General features: G+C 38.6%; 1 protein-coding gene across 4 annotated transcripts in view; it reads right to left on the minus strand.

The window, feature by feature from the left end:
- The window catches only part of EML6 (EMAP like 6), a 270175-nt gene that overhangs the window by 64837 nt on the left and 186670 nt on the right, over positions 1–18668 (minus strand). For all 4 annotated transcript variants that reach the window (XM_032877766.1, XM_032877765.1, XM_032877764.1 and 1 more), the window contains exons 18-22: positions 10144–10244; positions 8643–8845; positions 6192–6303; positions 5796–5923; positions 975–1116 (exon numbers count right to left, since the gene is read on the minus strand). In XM_032877766.1, the coding sequence (XP_032733657.1) occupies positions 975–1116; positions 5796–5923; positions 6192–6303; positions 8643–8845; positions 10144–10244 (686 nt within the window). The remainder of the gene's footprint in view (positions 1–974; positions 1117–5795; positions 5924–6191; positions 6304–8642; positions 8846–10143; positions 10245–18668) is intronic.

Raw genomic sequence — 18668 nt, forward strand, 5'->3', positions numbered from 1 at the left:
TGTGCGGGCCTGCGCAGATCGCGTCAGTGGCCTCCCTGGCCCTCTGGCCTGGGGGAGCATGAACAGGAGACTGGAGGGAGGGAGCAAGGAAGGAAAGGGAACAGAGAGTTTGGGGTCCAGAACCCCCAGGCTGCCTCCCCTGCAGGGTCTCTGCACACTGGTTGCGGCCCTGGGCCGAGGGTCCCAACTCCTGTCTTGCCTGTCCTCTCACACAGCTCTCACTTCTGGGTTCCAGCATTGCTCTCTCCTCTTGCCCCTTCAGGCCCAGGGCTGATGAAGGTACCTGGCTGTCACCAGCCACATGGTGCTGCGCTATCCCTGGTCATTCCTCAACATCCTACTCACCCCTTTAACAACTGGTCCCATTTTTAGACTCTCCTCAAAATCGCCTTATTTGAATGGGCCATCTGTTGCTGGGACTCTGTTCAAACCCTGTCCATCTCTGACACTGGAGATGGGACAGTTCATCTTGGGATGCCCCAGTAGCTGACACACAGAAGCTACTCAACAAATGTTTGCCAAATACACACTTCCTGGTATACACCTCTTTGTTCTAGTGGCTAGGGTGTTAAATATATATTTACAAAATTTCTTGATAGTAACTATTTTTTTGTAAAACTTTTGTTTTTATCTAATAAAATCAGTTGTAGAGACAGTTGGACATAAAGATAAAACAGCATTCTTTACAAACTGATGGGTTCCAACAGACTCTCACAGCTCTCCATGAAAAGAAGAAGGACATATTGCCCCCAGGTGGTAAATGTCTGTGCAGTGCAGGGAAAATGCAGGGAAAATGAAGGAAGCAATGGATCAGGCCAGCTTTCCGGAACGTCTGTCTGTAGCAACCAACGCTGACTTCCCACGACCTGGCATACGTGGGGACACGTACAAGGTACTCAACAGCAGCTGAGTGCAGAACGAACACAATATTACTGGCAAATACTTTGACAGATGTGTAAAGTGGCATCTCATACCTTTTTTGAGCTTTCGTACTGCCAGCATACGGTGTTGGGAGGATAATTCCCAGATCCGAAGTGTTTTATCGTCGCTCACCGTTGCGCAGATGGGCAGGAGAGGGTGGGCTGCCAGCCCCCATACTTCTCCCTCCATGTGCCCCTGTGGGAGAGGAAACAAGGCCATGTAATCTCAGTTCAGGCTTCCCAGCTAGCCCTTCTGCGGCGCTGTGCGGGGTCCGCACCCTGGGAGCACCTTCAACAGGTTCACGTGTGAAGAAGCACAAGCTGAGCTTCCTCGAACCAAACGAAAGCACTGAATAATTTTTTTCATTTGAATCTAAAGGTGGGCCTACATGAAGCCGAAGTCTTCATTTGTAAAGAAAACATGGATTCGTTGCTCATAAGCTCTGTTTATATGATGCCAAACATCTTTCCTTTTTAGAAACATCTGGGTAAATAATAAAACACCCTCATTTGATCCTCTTCCTTGATATCAAGTTAAACCAGCATATATAGGTACACATACACTGGTAAAACAACTTGATCGTGACATAAAACACCTTTATGAATAAACCCATGTTCTAAAAAGATGTAGGTAACCACCTATCTCTGTCAGAGGGATTGGACAGCAATATTCTTTCTTTTTTTTCCCAAAAAAAAGCAATTTACTAAAAAAGAAATCCAGAATCAAATTAAGGCATATGCGTTGTATTTGATTGCTATATTTCTCTTTTTTTCTAGTCTTACTGAGATACAAGTGACACATAACAGTGTGTAAGTTTAAGACTGGACAGTGATATGCTTATTAATTTAATTCAATTTTAGTCCTTTGAATGCGTAGTATTTGGCAAAACAAAAGCTCAGTTTTCATATCAAGTGCCTTGGGAATAACTCAGGTTCATGTTTGCTCACATGTTATTCTATAAAATGAGTAACAGAAAACCGAAATGTGCTTAATAGATATTGGGCTAATTCCATATACCTCTATCTTATCACAAATACACCCAAATGGCTTAGAAATAATGACATAAAAGTGTTTAAAAAATGAACAATTAGAGAGAAAATGACTCTGATGCCTATAATTTATCACTCAATAAAGGAGTGTAAAGAACAGATTAGTGCATAGAACAGTAAAGCAGACCAGAATGTTCACTGAATTTCTGCCTTTAATGGCCACTTATAAAAAGGCTTTGCTTAGTAAAGCAAAAAAGAAAACTGTACACAGCATCCGAAAGGTGTTCGTACTTGGACTGCTTCAGGAAACAGGTGGCTTTCTGAAGAGAAACTGGATGATTCCGGTTTAACAGGGCAACTGTTTAAGCAAAACAATAATTTGGCAGAAGATACTAGGTTCCAAATATGACATTCAAGTATCTGAGAAGGGCCAAAGGCTGTAGATACCCTTTGAATTTATTGGATTTGGAGTACCCTACATCTCTAGTTTTCTAATTTTCTTCCCTTCAGAAGCCTCTCACCCCAAAGGTCACAGTCAGAGGATGGGTTAGGTGTCGACCCCAATTTCCCCCCAGAATGGATGTGCTTGGAGCCCTTTCCCAGGCCAAGTCCCTTTTTCATTTTGCTTGAGAACAGGACTGCATGGCTCTGAGACCCTTTTAAACTACTGCCTCATGTATTGACTTAAACATGGTATTTCCCTATATAATGGGATTACACTTCTGTAATCCCAGTGAGTGGACAGTGAGCAAGATAGAGCAGAAGTACCTCAAGTGGTATAGGAATGGGTTTGGAATCTTACCTTCCTTCTGATCACCCGTAAAGCTGGGTGTAAATAGCTACAGAACTGAGAGGTGATTATATTCGAAGAAAATACAATGGGAATTACAAACTCATCTCCTGTCACTTTTCCCCTCCCCTAACCCAGTCTTCCTTCTCTTAAAAAATAAACGATCTATTCCAAGGGACATTGTGTTGCCATGCTACTGGCAAAGCAGTTCAAATACTTTCTCACAGCAGGATAGTGGATGATCTTAATCACACTGCTTTTTCCTTCACTTTCCCACTGTGTCCATCCTCTCTTGGAGCAGGACCATGAGCCCCATGAACCCCATGAGCTCCATGAGTCCAGAGAGGACAGGAAGCCCTATTCCACTGTGCACAGCGGGTAGCACAGAGTGGTCCTCAGCAGGAGCCCAACAAACACTGATTGCATTGAACTACTTGGTTCTGCTTAAGAGGAAATACAAATGAGTGATAGATAAGAAGAGGAAAGAGAGAACGGAAACAGACCAGACTGTTCACTGATTTCTGAAAAGGAAAAGAATGGTACAAGGGTAAGGAGACAAGATGGCAGTAATCAACATTTTTTCCTGAAGGTTCCACCAGCTCTACTGCCTGCCCATAACTCTGGGTGCCGTGCCTTCTGCATGGTTCCTTGGCAGTCTCCGTGCTAAGTGACATAGGGAGAACAGCCCAGTGTAGTGAAAGAGGAAAGGCTCTGGTATCTGACACCTTGGTTTGAATCCCAGCTCTGCAGTTCTTAGCATATGGCTGTGGGCAATTTAATGGGCTTTGGGTCCCTCATCTATTAAACTTCAAATTCCTGTTGTGGAGAAATAAATGTTGTACAACAGTACTGCCTGACACAGAGTAGGCACTCAATAAATGGTACCTGAGGCTATTTTTATTATTAGAACAATAGAAACAAATATGGGGAAAAACCAGAATTATATAGAACGAAAAGGCAAAAGGCCTTAATTTTCAAGTTTAAAACATATTTAAACAAAATAAGCTCAACTATAATGTTTTTTAAAATTAAAAAATGTAGAGCTTAAATCTTACAGTATTGCTTAAATCACATGATGGTAGGGACCTAAAAAAATATTTAGCAATGTAGCATATATGCAAATAAGTTAAAGTCTCAAACATGTGGGATTAGGAAGAAATAATCACTTTTCAGTAAAATTAAATAAGAAGCCATGGCCAGAGAGAAAAAGAAATTTGTTTGGAAGGAAACAACAAAATCAAGATCACCTGGAGAACGAAGACGTCATGCCTCACAGACACCTCCAGCATATTCCCAGTCCCAGCTACCTGGCACCATCAGTTACAGAGCTTTTGAGGTTTTTAACACAAAATTCTTTTTTTTTTTTTAATAATTTTTAAAAATTTTTTATAACCATATAATGTATTATTAGCCCCAGGGGTACAGGTCTGTGAATCATCAGGCTTACACACTTCACAGCACTCACCATAGCACATACCCTCCCCAATGTCCATAACGCCGCCACCCTCTCCGTACCCCCCTTCCCCCCGCAACCCTCAGTTTGTTTTGTGAGATTAAGAGTCTCTCATGGTTTGTCTCCATCCCAATCCCATCTTGTTTCAGTTCGCAGAATTCTTTTTTAAACACATTCTTATTCAGGATATCCTGAATGGGGCTTGGGCACATGCCATTTTAAAACCTCATAGTGTTCTGAGTCATCGTGTGTGTGCGGACCTGTTTCCAGGATGTAGCAAATCGAAGAGCCACTCTTAGTGGGATTTGGGGGTTCATCTCTAAGATAGAAAACTTGAAGGAGAAGGAGGTGAACCAGGGACCCAGAGAAGTCCTGAAGCTTATATAATAGGGCATATTTTTTTTTACTCCGCCTTCTGAATGTACACCCTCACCCCAACCTGAGCACTTTCTGTCTATAAATAAGGTCTGTCCATCACCAAACTGGTCACAGTCTCACCCCCTCAAGTGAGATTTTATCACTTCACTGATCTTTGAGGATTCTGTTGATGTTTATTTTAATGTGATTTTACCTGAATATAATTATTGAGGGGAGATGGAAGGCAAGAAGTAGGCCGTGTGTTTATATGCACCAAGACAGAGACTAGCATGAGGCAAAAAAAAAAAAAAAAAAAAAAGAACCCAAAAAAACAAAAAACAAAGGAGACGCTTATATACTTGGTGTGAGTAGAGAAAATAATTTATCCTGACAATTTTGTAGATTTGTCAGATCGAGAAGAAAAATACCTAAAGAGCCTCCTCCATACCTGGACTTGATTTAGACAATGAAGTTATGGACTTTGAGCAGACACTGTAATGGGATAACACCCTTGGGGAACTTGGGGGTGGGGGGATGTACTCTGCATATTGTAGGACAGTAATATCTATGCCAGAGGGAAGACTGTGGTGGACATGTTCATGATCCCCCTGGCTTTCACTCCAATGTAGTCACCTCCTTTCCAGTGCAGCATGCCCTGTGACTATCTGCCAACTGATAAAATAGAGCCAAGGGGATGGATGTTTATGATTACATGCCTTTGAGGCATGTAATGGCATGATATACTATGATATAATATGATTATATCACATAAGACTGTCATGCCTGTTTTTTTTCTCTCTCCCTTGGTGGTTTCAAGGAAGCAAGCGGCCATGTTGGAGAGCCCATGTGGCAAAGAACTGTGTGCAGCCTCTAGCCAACAGCTGACCAGAAATGCAGCCATCAGTCCTACAACCACAAGAGTGTGATTTCTGCCAACAGCCTGCGACGTCTTGGAGCAGATTTTTCCTCAGATTCACCTCATCTGAGGTGAGCCTCGATAAGACTACAGCCCTGGCCTTGACTGCAGCCTTGTGAAGCTTTAAGCAGAAGACCCAGTTAAGGGAGGCTCAGACTTCTGACCCAGAGAAAGCTTAAGAAAATAAGTCTGTATTGTTTTAAGCTGCTAAATTTGTAGCAGTTTCTTACACAGCAATAGGTCAGTAACCCAGCAGTTGTGCAACCCTGAGACCGAGTGCCTACTTCAATATGGCATCCTAAGTGCCCCCTCACCTCACCCGAGTCCCAGCTCTGACAGGAACCGCACGTTAGAAAATGCACACAGTACCTGAACAAGCAGTGTCATTGGGCCGCTTTTATCAATTTCCAGGATCTCCCCATTTTTTGTTCCCACCAGGATATGTCCATGTCCCAAAGTGATGGCACGAATTGAAGGGTTATCTTCCAAAAGCAAGCCTGAGGGGGGAAATGCTATACTTAATATTGTAAACAGTGCATTGAGTAGAACAACAACAACAAGCAGTCTAAGATTCATATACAGTCTGTCTTTGTAGTTCAAAAGTACTAGTAGCACCAGGCAATCAGCCTTGACATTTCTACCAGGGACCTAGAGGTCTAACTGCAGAAGGAGAACTGTTTTAGTAATGGCTGTCCACGAACTTCGGTACCATCTTTTCCATTCCTATGAAAAGAAAGATTCCGATGACATATTCAGGGGTGGCACCTTTTGAGCTGGTTGACAATGCTGCTCTTTTAATGGCGTAAGTCTTCAGGCATCTTTCAAACATGTCATCCCAGAGTTCTACAATTCCATCCTTTCCACCCGTTACAAAACCCTGTGAAGGCATACATGGGAAGAATGAAATATACATCAAAATGACAAGTTGCCCACCTGGCCTCTAAAGGGCTCCCCCTTTGGAAAAGCAGCTTTGGTCTGTGTTTCCTTCCTAAGTATAGGAGACTGAAAAACCTGATAACATGTAATATTAATAAAATATCTCCTGGAAACATCTCTCCCCTACTTCTCTAGTGGATAAAGCACATTCTTAATGTGTGTTCCTCACACTATCCTCAGACCTTTCGTTGGTATTTGGCACCCTAGGTCCTGGATAGCCATTTCTGTGCCCCATCCCCCACTTCAATGTGGGTGCCTAAGGAACAGGAAAGCCTGGCAGAGTTTCTGGTATCTCATCTCTTCCTACTGAATGAACTGGAATTAGCATCGCAATTAAAAATGATTATTAAGTATATTAAAATAGATATTTACTTCCAGGAGAAAACATCATTATCTTTTAAGAGGAACTTAGGCAGTTCATGTAACATTGTTCAATGGACATCGATGTCCAAAATAATTAAAATCCAGATTAATTTTTATAAAACCTGGAAAGTAAAATGCTTAACATATTGGGTATTATTATTTTTTTTTTTACTGAACAGTTATCTTTTTTCTTGTTCTAAGCTTATGATTTCTTGGCTTTACTAGTTTTCCTTTCTGGCAAATTATATATACCAACTTCTCTTTGGAAAAATATTTTTTAAATGGAAAATACTAAGTAATTCATTGTTTTCTTGGAGAGTTTTAGTTTCCTTTATTCCAATGAAGTTTATGAGGAAATAATATTTTGAAGGTTTTTTTTTACATTAAATACCCATATTCTCATTATAGATATGTAGGGGAGACTCAATGCCCAAATTAAATTCAAATTATACTGTGACATCCTTGTATTTTCCATGATGTTTCGGATTAATTTACCAAGCAATGAAAGGGTTTAAATAAGTTATAGAACATCAACTTCGAGACCTAGACAGATTTTGCTTTCTACTTTAATCTCGTCTAATGTACGATTTAAGCCAGAACAAATTTGCCAGTAAAAAACAGCTTAACCACTAAAACTACCGCTATAGTTGCACATCTAACAAGAACCTACTTTGGTACTGGGATCAGTATAATTACCTGGGAACAGGGAAATGCAAAATGAGGTATGGCTTAGTTAGGTGTGTTGGGTAGCTTATGTTGTTCGGAGGTCAGAGAGCAGAGAAAGTGGCACCACCAGCAAGCTGGCAGTGAATAAAAAAATAGATTTTTCTGGCAAAGTGGTTCAACAAGGTATTTTCATAGTACTGACAGTAAGTATCATCTTTTAAAAACAACAAATAACAACAACAACAGAACACTGTAAGGTAGGAGGGTGGCTGGACAGAGCAGGATAAAGATGAGCTTAAGTGGAAATATAGCAGGTGTGATGATTATTTTGTATCCGCTTAATTGGTCACAGGGGGCTCTGATTAAATTTTATTTCTGTATATATCTGGGAACATATTTCCAGATCAGATTAGCATTTGAATTGGTGCACTCATTAAGATAGATTGCCAATGTGGGTGAGCAATATCCAATTCTTTGAGAGCCTGAAGAGAGCAAAAGGTGGAGGAAGGAGGAATTCATCCTTATTTTTCCTGGCTCGCTGAATGAGCTGGGACATCTCTTTTCCCACCCTCAGACTGAGATATACACTACTGGCATCCCTGGTTCTCTGGCCTTTGGACTCGCACTCAGTTACACCACCAGCTTTCCATGGGTTACAACTTACAGAGGACATCGTGGGACTTCTTAGCCTCTATAACCACATAAACCAATTCCTTATAATAAAATTTTTTTTTTGGTAGATGTGTACGTATATGTACAATCTATGGGTTCTGTTTCTCTAGAAAACCCTAATACAGGCAAAGCCAAGACTTTAACACTCTTGTTAAAACTGAAGCTGTCTACACAGGAACAAAGTGGTTATGAACTAAACTTTTGGTCAAACTGATGAGTGGGACAATAATCGAACCATTTGCTACTTTGAGGTCTTTGCTTGTTGTGTACAAAAGAGGAAGAGAATGTTGAAATATTTCTTAGGACTCATCTGCTACTGGGTTTGTGCATTATCCCAACACTTCTTGAGGGGCTCTCAGGGGTGAGAGCCAGGACGAACGAGTATGAAAAATGTGGAAACTGCACTTAAAGAAATCACTAGAAATGAAAGAATTTTTAAAAATATTTGTGCTCCTCTCCATTCACGACAACTACTTCCCAATTCAGACGGTTTTAGAGACAAGCAAGCATCCTGCTGGTGTGGGCCATCCTCAGTCTAATTTAGAATTTTAGAAAGCTAATGACGAAAATATGTCATACCTTATCCAATGCATACATAGCAAACACAGGCCCGTCATGAGCTTTCACTGTCTTTAGTAGTAGAATATCTTTCCAAATAAAAATATCTCCAGTAGCTGCGCCTGAGAACACTAGATCGTCCATTCGCCCATAAGAAACACACATCATTGTTTCCAATTTTCCAACACTGCCAAAAATTCCTCTTTTAGAGGTGAAGCCCCCACCTGAAGTGGACCAAGAACATATGTTATTTTTTTTGAAAAACTGACACCTTCTATGAGCAATTGGAATGACTATCTTCAGTGAAAAACCCAGTGTGTCTACATTACATGTATATGGAAAGATGGCAAAAAACATCATAAACAAAAATATTCTAAGAGGGTTTCTCATTTACATATTCATTAATTCAGTGTTTATTGACTCCCTCCTTTGTGGTAGATACAGTGGTTGCTGCTGGGGTATAAAGACAAGAAGGAGTTTCTTCATTCAGTGAACTTAGGTTTTGTTTGGGGAGGCTGCCATTATGCATCTCAGTCCAACAAGACATGCATCTAACCAAGGTTCAGTGCTGGTTCCATTCCAGCCAGAGGAGGAAGGACTTGGTTCCCCGGGCAAGCTAGGAAAGTCTTCATGAATGCTGACCAGAGAGAATGCCAACAACACTAGCAGTAAGGAAAAATGCAAACATATGACCTATGTTTTGCCTTGATTTTTTGTCCTGGGAACTTCAGGGTGAAAAAGTGAATCACTGTGTAGGAAAAGGTACATCACATTTGTCCCTAAGATGTTCACATTTCCCTGTACTTGCTAACTGGCACTGACAAACCCAGATCTATTCCAGAAAACGAGGCACAGGCTGACTCTCTAGACATGGTGGGTGCCACTATCTCTTCTTTAAAGCAGAAAGCACTGGAACAGTTGCATATTTACATTTTGTCCAGTGTAAGATTATGTGTGCATGGTACCTAAGCTGATGGTAAGAATTCAAAATCCCAGTAATAAGTCTGGTTTATTAGTGAGAAGAATACGATGTCCTTGCCTGTTTTGATATGCTTATTCACTCACCCTTATCATCAATATTATAGTGCACACAGATTTACTTGGATCACCTATGGTGTATCATGTTGGGGTTTAATTCATGTTTGAATTCAGTGATAAAAGAACCCTCAAAATCCTGAAAATGTTGTTCACCCAACCAAAGTGATTATTTTATTTCCTGTTCGGTGGTACAACATAATTACAGCTTTCAGAACAGATGATTAAATATAAAAATAATTATTTTCACAGAACATTTCCCAAAGCTTTCTAGATATTGAGAAACATGCATGCATCATATGGAGTGTTCCGAGTTTTACAACTTGGACCTTAGGCAGCCCAAAGTGAAGATGGAAGAGAATGTCTTCTACGCACATTTTAATTTTAAATTGCAGAGACTGGCTACGTAATAGTGGTGGGCTTTTTTTCCAGAGAGTTTTTTTTTAAAGTTCTCAACTACATAAATGATAAACCCAAACAACCGTACCTGCTTGTTGCCAGAATTTGATGTGCTTCATCCCAACTGTAACCAGTTTGTCAACATGGTGTGGGTTACATTTAACCACAAATATCTTATCTTTATGCCCTCTGTAAGTGACAAATAGAAAAAAAAAATCTAGTCATGAAGCTTTGATATTGAGTTTTATTAAAAGCATACATTTGGTCTGACTTTCATTAAATACTTCTAATAGGACAAGTAAATCAGAAAGTAATTTAAAATATATATAAGGTCTATATTAAAATCACGACCTTTGGCTTTTCTTTGCATATTTGAGCCCTCTCTTCTAACTCTCACACTGCTACCAAAGTCTATTCACTTATGCTTTTAAAAAGTAATGAAATATTTATAATGGATAAGACAGTCTCCATAAGATAAAATTAGTGCCGCTATCATAAGACTTCATTTCTCAGGATAGAGAGGTCTTGTATAGGAAAAAGGGGAAGACACTGCCATCATATTAATGAGAACCTTCAAATGTAATATTCTTTTCTGTGGAAGGCATAACTTTAGGTTAAACAGAACTTCAGTTAAAAATGTATTTACTAGAAATTGAAGTCTCTAGCTCACATCCACGGGGAGAGAAAGGATGTTATCTATTAATCCAAGACACGTTAGGATCCTTTGCATTCAGAAATACAAGTTTATAACCCAACATGCAGAAAGACACATATAAAAATGAAGACAGACTACAGACCTGATGCTTTCGACCTGGTATTCCATAGTGCTAGGGAAATTTTGCTGCAGAGTAGGTTCATATTAGAACTTAAGGATTTACTGGACTTAATGGATTTTACTGGATTTAATGGACCATTTGATGGTCTTCTCTAGTATATTAGAACCTAACTTTTGTTATGTAAGTAAAAGCAATTAACAAGAAGAACATAACTGACCAACATTTCCTATGAATACATATCCTAATATCTTAAATACAATTCTAGCAAAGGAAATCCAGTAATACATTAAAAATACTTTGTGAGGGGCGCCTGGGTGGGCCAGTGGGTTAAGCCTCTGCCTTCGGTCAGGTCATATCAGGGTCCTGGGATCGAGCCCCGCATCAGGCTTTCTGCTCAGCAGGTAGCCTGCTTTCCTCTCTCTCTGCCTGCCTCTCTGCCTACTTGTGATCTCTCTCTTTCAAATAAATAAATGAAATCTTTAAAAAAAAATACCTTGTGAATGAATGCAAGGATGGTGTATGATTACGGACTCAAATGGTACAATTCATATTAATATGCATAAGAAAAATTGTATTATTTTCACAGATACTGCAAAGGTATTTGACAAAAATCTAACACTCACTTGTGATTAAAAATACTCAACTAGCACTCATTAAAGTAGGAATTAATGGAGACTTATCTCTCAGACACTTATATTTCCCTGCAGTCTTTTACTCTCATTGAAAAACTCAGATTCATTCAAGAACAACTATACACAGGCCAGCTCTTGAGATGTTGTGTGCCATTATCCTTTAGGAACAGAAAGTGCTGAAACAGTACCTTTTTCATGATGTATTTTTGTGTGTGTCAACTCAAAAGTCAGATTCCTACTTAATAGCATTCCCGATGGAGTCAGGAACAAGATTATCACCACTGCCATTTAACTTTGTATTGAACATATTAACAAGTGCAATTAGTTAAGGTTTTAAAAGTTAAAAACCTAAGAGCTGGAATGTAACAGGTAAAACTATTTTTGTTTGCAGATGATGTAACTATATATCTAGAAAACTCAAAAGAAAACAATGTAAAAACAATTACTAACAGATAATTTAGTCAAGCTACAGCATACAAAATTAAAGGCAGAATCAACAACATATACAACAAACTGAAAAATAAAATGGAATAAATGACTCTATAAACAACAACAAAAAAATCAAGGTATAAATTCAGCACCAAAACCTACTCATAGATGTTTACAGCAGTTTTACTTCTAATTGACAAATTTGGAAGCAATCAAGATGTCCTTCCACAGGTAAGTAAGAAAAAAAAGTGGTACCTCCTGATAATAGAGTACCATTCAGTGATAAAGAGAAATGAGCTATCAAGCCATGAGAAGACATGCAGGAACCTTTGGTGGAGTCATTAGGGTTTTCTATATATAAGATCATGCCATATGCAAATAGTGACAGTTTTACCGTTTCCTCATCGATTTGGATGCTTTTTCTTTTTCTTCTTGTCTGATTGCTGTAGCTACAACTTCCAGTATTATGTTGAATAAAAGTGGTGAGAATGTACATCCTTGTCTTTTTCCTGATCTTAGAGGAAAAGCTTTTAGTTTTTCACCATTCAGTATGATGTTAGCTGTGGGTTTTTCATATATGGCCTTACTCTTAGAACTAAAAAACAAGTTCAGTAAAGTTGCAGGGTAAAAATTAGTACACAGAAATCTGTTGTATTTCTATATACTAATAAGTAGCAAAAAGAGAAATTAAGAAAAGCAACCCGATTTATAATTGTACCAAAAAGAATAAGTTACCTACAATTAAACTTAATCAAGGAGGTTAAAGTCCTATACTCTTAAACCTATAAGACATTGATGAAAGAAACTAAAGATGACAAAAACAAATGGAAAGATGCTCATGGGTTAGAAGAATTAATATTGTTAAAATGTCCATAGTACCCAAAGCACTCTAAAAATTCAGAGCAATCCCTATCAAAATACCAATAGCATTTTTCACAGAACTAGAACAAATAATCCTAAAATCTACATGGAACCACAAAAGACCTTGAATAGGGGCGCCTGGGTGGCTCAGTGGGTTAAAGCCTCCCTCTTCAGCTCCGGTCATGATCTCAGGGTCCTGGGATCGAGCCCCACATCGAGCCCCACATCAGGCTCTCTGCTCAGCAGGGACCCTGCTTCCCTCTCTCTCTGCCTGCCTCTCTGCCTACTTGTGATCTCTGTCAAATAAATAAAATCTTAAAAAAAAAAAAAAAAGACCTTGAATAGCCAGTCAAAGAAATCTTAAAAACAAAGCAGGAGATTACCACAATCCCAGATTTCAAGGTACATTACCAAGTTATAGTAACCAAACAGTATGGTACTGGCACAAAAACAGACATATAAATGAATGGAACAGTATAAGGGGCCAAGAAATAAATCCATGCCTATATGGTCAATTAATTTACAACAAGAGAGGCAAGAATTTATAATTGGTAAAAGCCTTTTCAACAAATGGTGCTGAGGAAACTGGAAAGCTATATGCAAAAGAAGGACACAAGAACACCTTCTTATACCACACACACAAAAAATGCAAATAGATTAAAGACCAAAATGTGGACTTGAAACCATAAAAATCATACAGGAAAACATGGGCAGCAATCTCTTAGACATTGACCTCAACAACATATTTAAGGATGCATCTCCTCAGGTAGGATAAACAAAAGCAAAAATAAATTATCAGGACACTAAAATAAGATTTTTCACAGCAAAGGAAACCATCAACAAAACAAAAAAAGTAACCTAGTGAATGAGAGAAGATATTGGTAAATTATATATATATATATATATATATATATATGATATATGCAAAATATAAAGAAATTATACAACTCAACACCATTAAAAAAATCCCATTAAAAAATGGGTGGCAGACCTGAATAGACATTCTTCTAAAGAAGACATACAGATGGCCAACAGACACATAAAAAGATGCTCAACATCACTCATCATCAAGGGAAATACAAATCAAAAGTGCAATGAGATACCACTTCACACCTGTCAGAATGGCTACTATCAAAAATATAAGAAATAACAAGAGTTGGCAGGGATGTGGAGAAAAAGGAACCCTCATGTACTGTTGGTGAGAATATAAATTGGCGCAGCCACTGTGGAAAATATGGAGGTTCCTCAAAAAATTTAAAAAAAAAATACAGGATCCAATAATTCCATGACTGGGTATTTACCCAAAGGAAACAAAAACACTAATTCCAAAAGATCTATGCACCCCTATATTTATTTCAGCATTTCTTACAATAGCCAAGATATGGAAGCAACCCAAGTGTTCAACCATAGATGAGTGGACAAGGAAGATGTGGTGCATGTATAGACACAACACATGAATATTACTTAACCATTAAAAAGAATGAAATCATGCCTTTTGCAACAATATAGATAGACCTAGGGAGTATTATGCTAAGTGAAATAAGTCGGACAGAGAATGACAAATCCCATGAGATTTCATTGACATGTGGAATCTAAAAAACAAACGAGCAAATGAAAGAAAATCGAAACAGAATCATAAGTACAGAGAACAAATTGGTGGTTGAACAGGGGATGGTGCTTGGAGAATGGCCAAAATAGCTGAAGGGGATTACAACCTGACAGGTATGAAATAAATCAGTTATGCATGAAAAGTATAGGAGGGAATATAGTCAATATTTTAACAACTTTGGATGGTGATAGATAACTACACCTATCATGTTAAGCATTTCAAAATGTATATAAATGTCAAATCACTACGTTATACACCTGAAACTCAGATAACATTGTAGATCTACTACACTTCACTTAAATAATAAAATAAAAATATGTTTAAGTTAGAAATGTTTAATGAAGCATATATAGGTCAAATGACACAATGTCTTAAATTTTCCTTAAAATATGCTAGCAAATATTGCTAATTGCTAAAAAATTGAGTAAAAGAAAACAATGAGGGGGGAAATATTTGTGCCATCTGTAGAATGAAGCAGCTGGGTGAAAGGGAGTCCACTATGCTATTTCCTCCACTTCTGTGTAACTTTGAAATTTTCCATAATAAACTGAAAGAACAGGACAGAACATCTCCATGCCCATTACATGGGCCCTACAGTGATAGCCAGGGAAAGGAGAAGAACTGATGTTTGAAATTTCTTTCTTCATTTCTTTGAAACTCCAAAGTGACACATGGACTTTAGGGCCAAGATACATCACTGGAGGTTATCAGGAACAACAAGGACAAAGAGATTAAAAAGTATAGATATGAAAGGAGAGAAAATGTGCTTAACATCAAGATGAGAAATAGACCAGAAAATCATAAAAGACATTAAGTGTCCAAAGATTTCTTGCTTGGAGGAAAATCCCCATGGATCCTAAATCATTAATAAAAACTTTAGAGAGAAGACGCTAGAGAAAACGGACATGAAAATTGAGAGCACGTATAACAAATTACATTTCCTACACAGAAAAGAGGACTGTTTTGTGTTTATCCAACGCCAAATATTTAGATAGTTGGAAAAAAATTTTTTGAGAGCACTTTTTAGTTTTCATCTAATTTCTTGATGAATGATGGCAGGTTAATGTTTAATTAATGTCAACATCTACATAAAGGACATTTGTGGATACTTCTGCAATCTTTCCCTTAAACACTTGTAAAATCTGTAAGGTAGTTGCCTACAACTATGTCAGTAAGAAAAATAAAATGGAAAGAGTTACAGGTCCTAACCAGAAAGTTAGAATGTGGAAGACTGTCCTTCTGCCCTAATAAAGGATGATTCCTCATGCCAGAGTCATACGTAATTCACCCCATAGGGCTGCACTGTAAATTCTATCAGCAAGTGCAGCAGAAGAGGGAAGGAATGTCCCTCTTTCAGAAGTCCAGGGCAGCTGCACAAAGGTAAGTTGGTTCCCAAATGTTCTATTCAGAAACCTTCATTTGCTTAGAGGCCCAGGCCTGTGATTTGCATTCTCTTTTTTTGTAGAGGTAGCCCACAACTTGGAAGAATAAAGGAATGACTGATCTTCAAAAGGAATGACCCATCTTCAAAAAAGATTTGAAATAGCTTACAATACACCAAAAACCATAAAATGCCTATGAATAAACCTAACTTAAGAAGTAAATGAACTGTACTCTGGAAATGAATACTGATGAAAAAAATTGAGGAAGACACACAAAAAATGGAAAAACATTCCATGCTAATGGATTGGAAGAACAAATATTATTAAAATATGGCTATAGTACCCAAAGGAACTATACATTTAATGTCATCCCTATCAAAATACCACTGGCATTTTTTTTGCAGAGCTAGAACAAACAATCCTAAAATTTGTATGGAACCACAAAAGACCCCAAGTAGCCAAAGCAACCCTGATAAAGAAAAGGAAAGCTGGAGGCATCACAATTCAGCAAAGCTGTAGTGATCAAGACAATATGCTACTGGCACAAAATCAACCACAGATTGATAGGACAGAATAGAGAACCCAGAAATGGACCCACAACTATATGGTCATCTTTTTTTTTTTTTTTTTTTTTTAAAGAGAGAGAGCACGTGTAAACATGGGGGAGGGGCAGAGGGGTTGGGAGAGAGAGAATCCCAAGCAGACTTCACGCTTGGTGTGGAGTCTGACACGGCATTCGAACTCATGACCCTGAGATCACGACCTGAGCCAAAATCAAGAGTCAGATGCTTAACTGACTGAGCCACCCAGGCACCCCATGTTTAACTAATCTTCAACAAAGCAGCAAAGAACATCGAATGGAAAAAAGACAGTCTCTTCAACATGACATATTGGGGAAACTGGACAGCAACATGCAGAACAATGAAACTGAACCACTTTCTTACACCATAATGGATTAAAGACCTAAATGTGAAACAGGAAACGATCAAGATCCTATAGGAAAACACAGGCAGCAACCCTTGGGACCTCGGCTGTAGCAGCTTCTTACTAGGTATGATCTCCTGAAGCAAGGGAAACAAAAGCAAAAATGAACTATAGGGACTTCGTCAAGATAAAAAGCTTCTGCACAGTGAAGGAAAACATCAACAAAACTAAAAGGCAACCTACGGAATGGAAGAAGATGTTTGCAAATGACATATGTGATAAAAGTTTAGTATCCAAAATCTATGAAGAACTTCTCAAACTCAACATCCTAAAACCAAATATTCCAGTTAGGAAATAGAAAATATGAATAGTTATTTTTTGAAAGACATCTACATGGCTAACAGACATATGGAAAGACACTCAACACCACTCAGCATCAGGGAAATACAAATCAAAACCATGAAGAGATACCACTCACACCTGTCATGATACCTAAAATTAACATCACAGGAAACAACAGGTGTTCATGAGAATGTGGAGAAAGGGGAACCCTCTTACACTGTTGGTGGGAATGCAAACTAGTGTGGCCACTCAGGAAAACAGTATGGAGATTCCTTAAAAAGCTAAAAATAGAACTACCTTACAATCCAGTGACTGTGCTACTAGGTATTTACCCCAAGGCTACAAAAATACCGATACAAAAGGACATGTGCACCCCAATGTTTATAGCAGCATTACCAACAATAGCGAAACTACAGAAAGAGCTCAAATGTCCACTGACTCCTGACTGGATAGTGGGGTGTGTGTGTGTGTGTGTGTGTGTGTATACATACTTACATACATACATACATGGTGGAATATTACTCATCATTAAAAAGAATGAACTTTGCCACTTGCAACAATGTGGATGGAACTAGAGTATATTATTCTAAGTGAAATAAACCAGAGAAAGACAAATACCATATGATTTCACTCATATGTGGAATTTAAGAAACAAAACAGATGAACACACAGAAGGGGGAAGAAGAGAGAGAGAGAGAGAGAGAGAGAGAGAGAGAGAAACACACCATAAGAGACTCAACTATAGGGAACAAACTGCAGGTTGACAGAGGGAAGGGGGTCGGGGGATGGGATAAATGAGTGATAGGTATTAAGTAGGGCACTTGAGATGAGCTCTGGGTGTTGTACATCAGTGGTTAACCACTGAATTCCACTCCTGAAACCAATACTACACTATATAGTAACTAACTAGAAACTAAATAAATATTCGAAAAAAAAATAAAAAAGGACAACATATGCTTATAAAAAAATAAATAAAAGAGCCTACAATACAGAATAATAACAAAGAACAAGCCTAATAGTAGGAGTAAAGTGAGAGGGCATATTGGCAAATGACAAAAAGAAGCCAGTTGCAGAGCCATATGTGAAATATCTCACATATGAATAAAAATGGATAAGCATAGTAGAACAATATACACTAAAGAACATACGCTAAAATGTTGGCTCTGTTGTGGGTAGTAGAATAATGGATTATTTTCATTTTCCTGTTGGCGCTTTTTTGTGCTAACTTTTCTATATTGATCATGCATTATTTTGAAAACAGAGAAAAGAGTAATGCATGTGATTCTAAAAAAGAGATACTCATTTTTAAAAAGGAAAGTGAGAAAAGAAAGGTGCCAATTTGGTCTGCAGGAGACTTTATCCCATTCCCTAAATGCATGTCCAGGTGGGGACCTATAAAAAACCGAGCAACAGGGCTCACATGGAAACACACACTCTGCAAGTCTGTGTACCTGCTCTTCCTGGGCCCATATTTTGTCCCTGAGCTTTCCAGGAGCGTGATTATGTCACACTGACAGTGTAAGTATTCTTGTTAGGCACCTTGACTACTGTACCTTTTGCCTCCTATTCGTGCTTCTGAGATGAAGCCTGTCAAGAATAATTAGTCACTGTCCCCCACAGTCCTGCTACTGGTGTAATTGATTTGAAATGCAAATAAA

This window comes from Lontra canadensis, unplaced genomic scaffold, assembly GCF_010015895.1.
Source record: "Lontra canadensis isolate GAN:19392208 unplaced genomic scaffold, GSC_riverotter_1.0 scaffold61, whole genome shotgun sequence".
Classification (NCBI taxonomy): Eukaryota; Metazoa; Chordata; class Mammalia; order Carnivora; family Mustelidae; genus Lontra; species Lontra canadensis.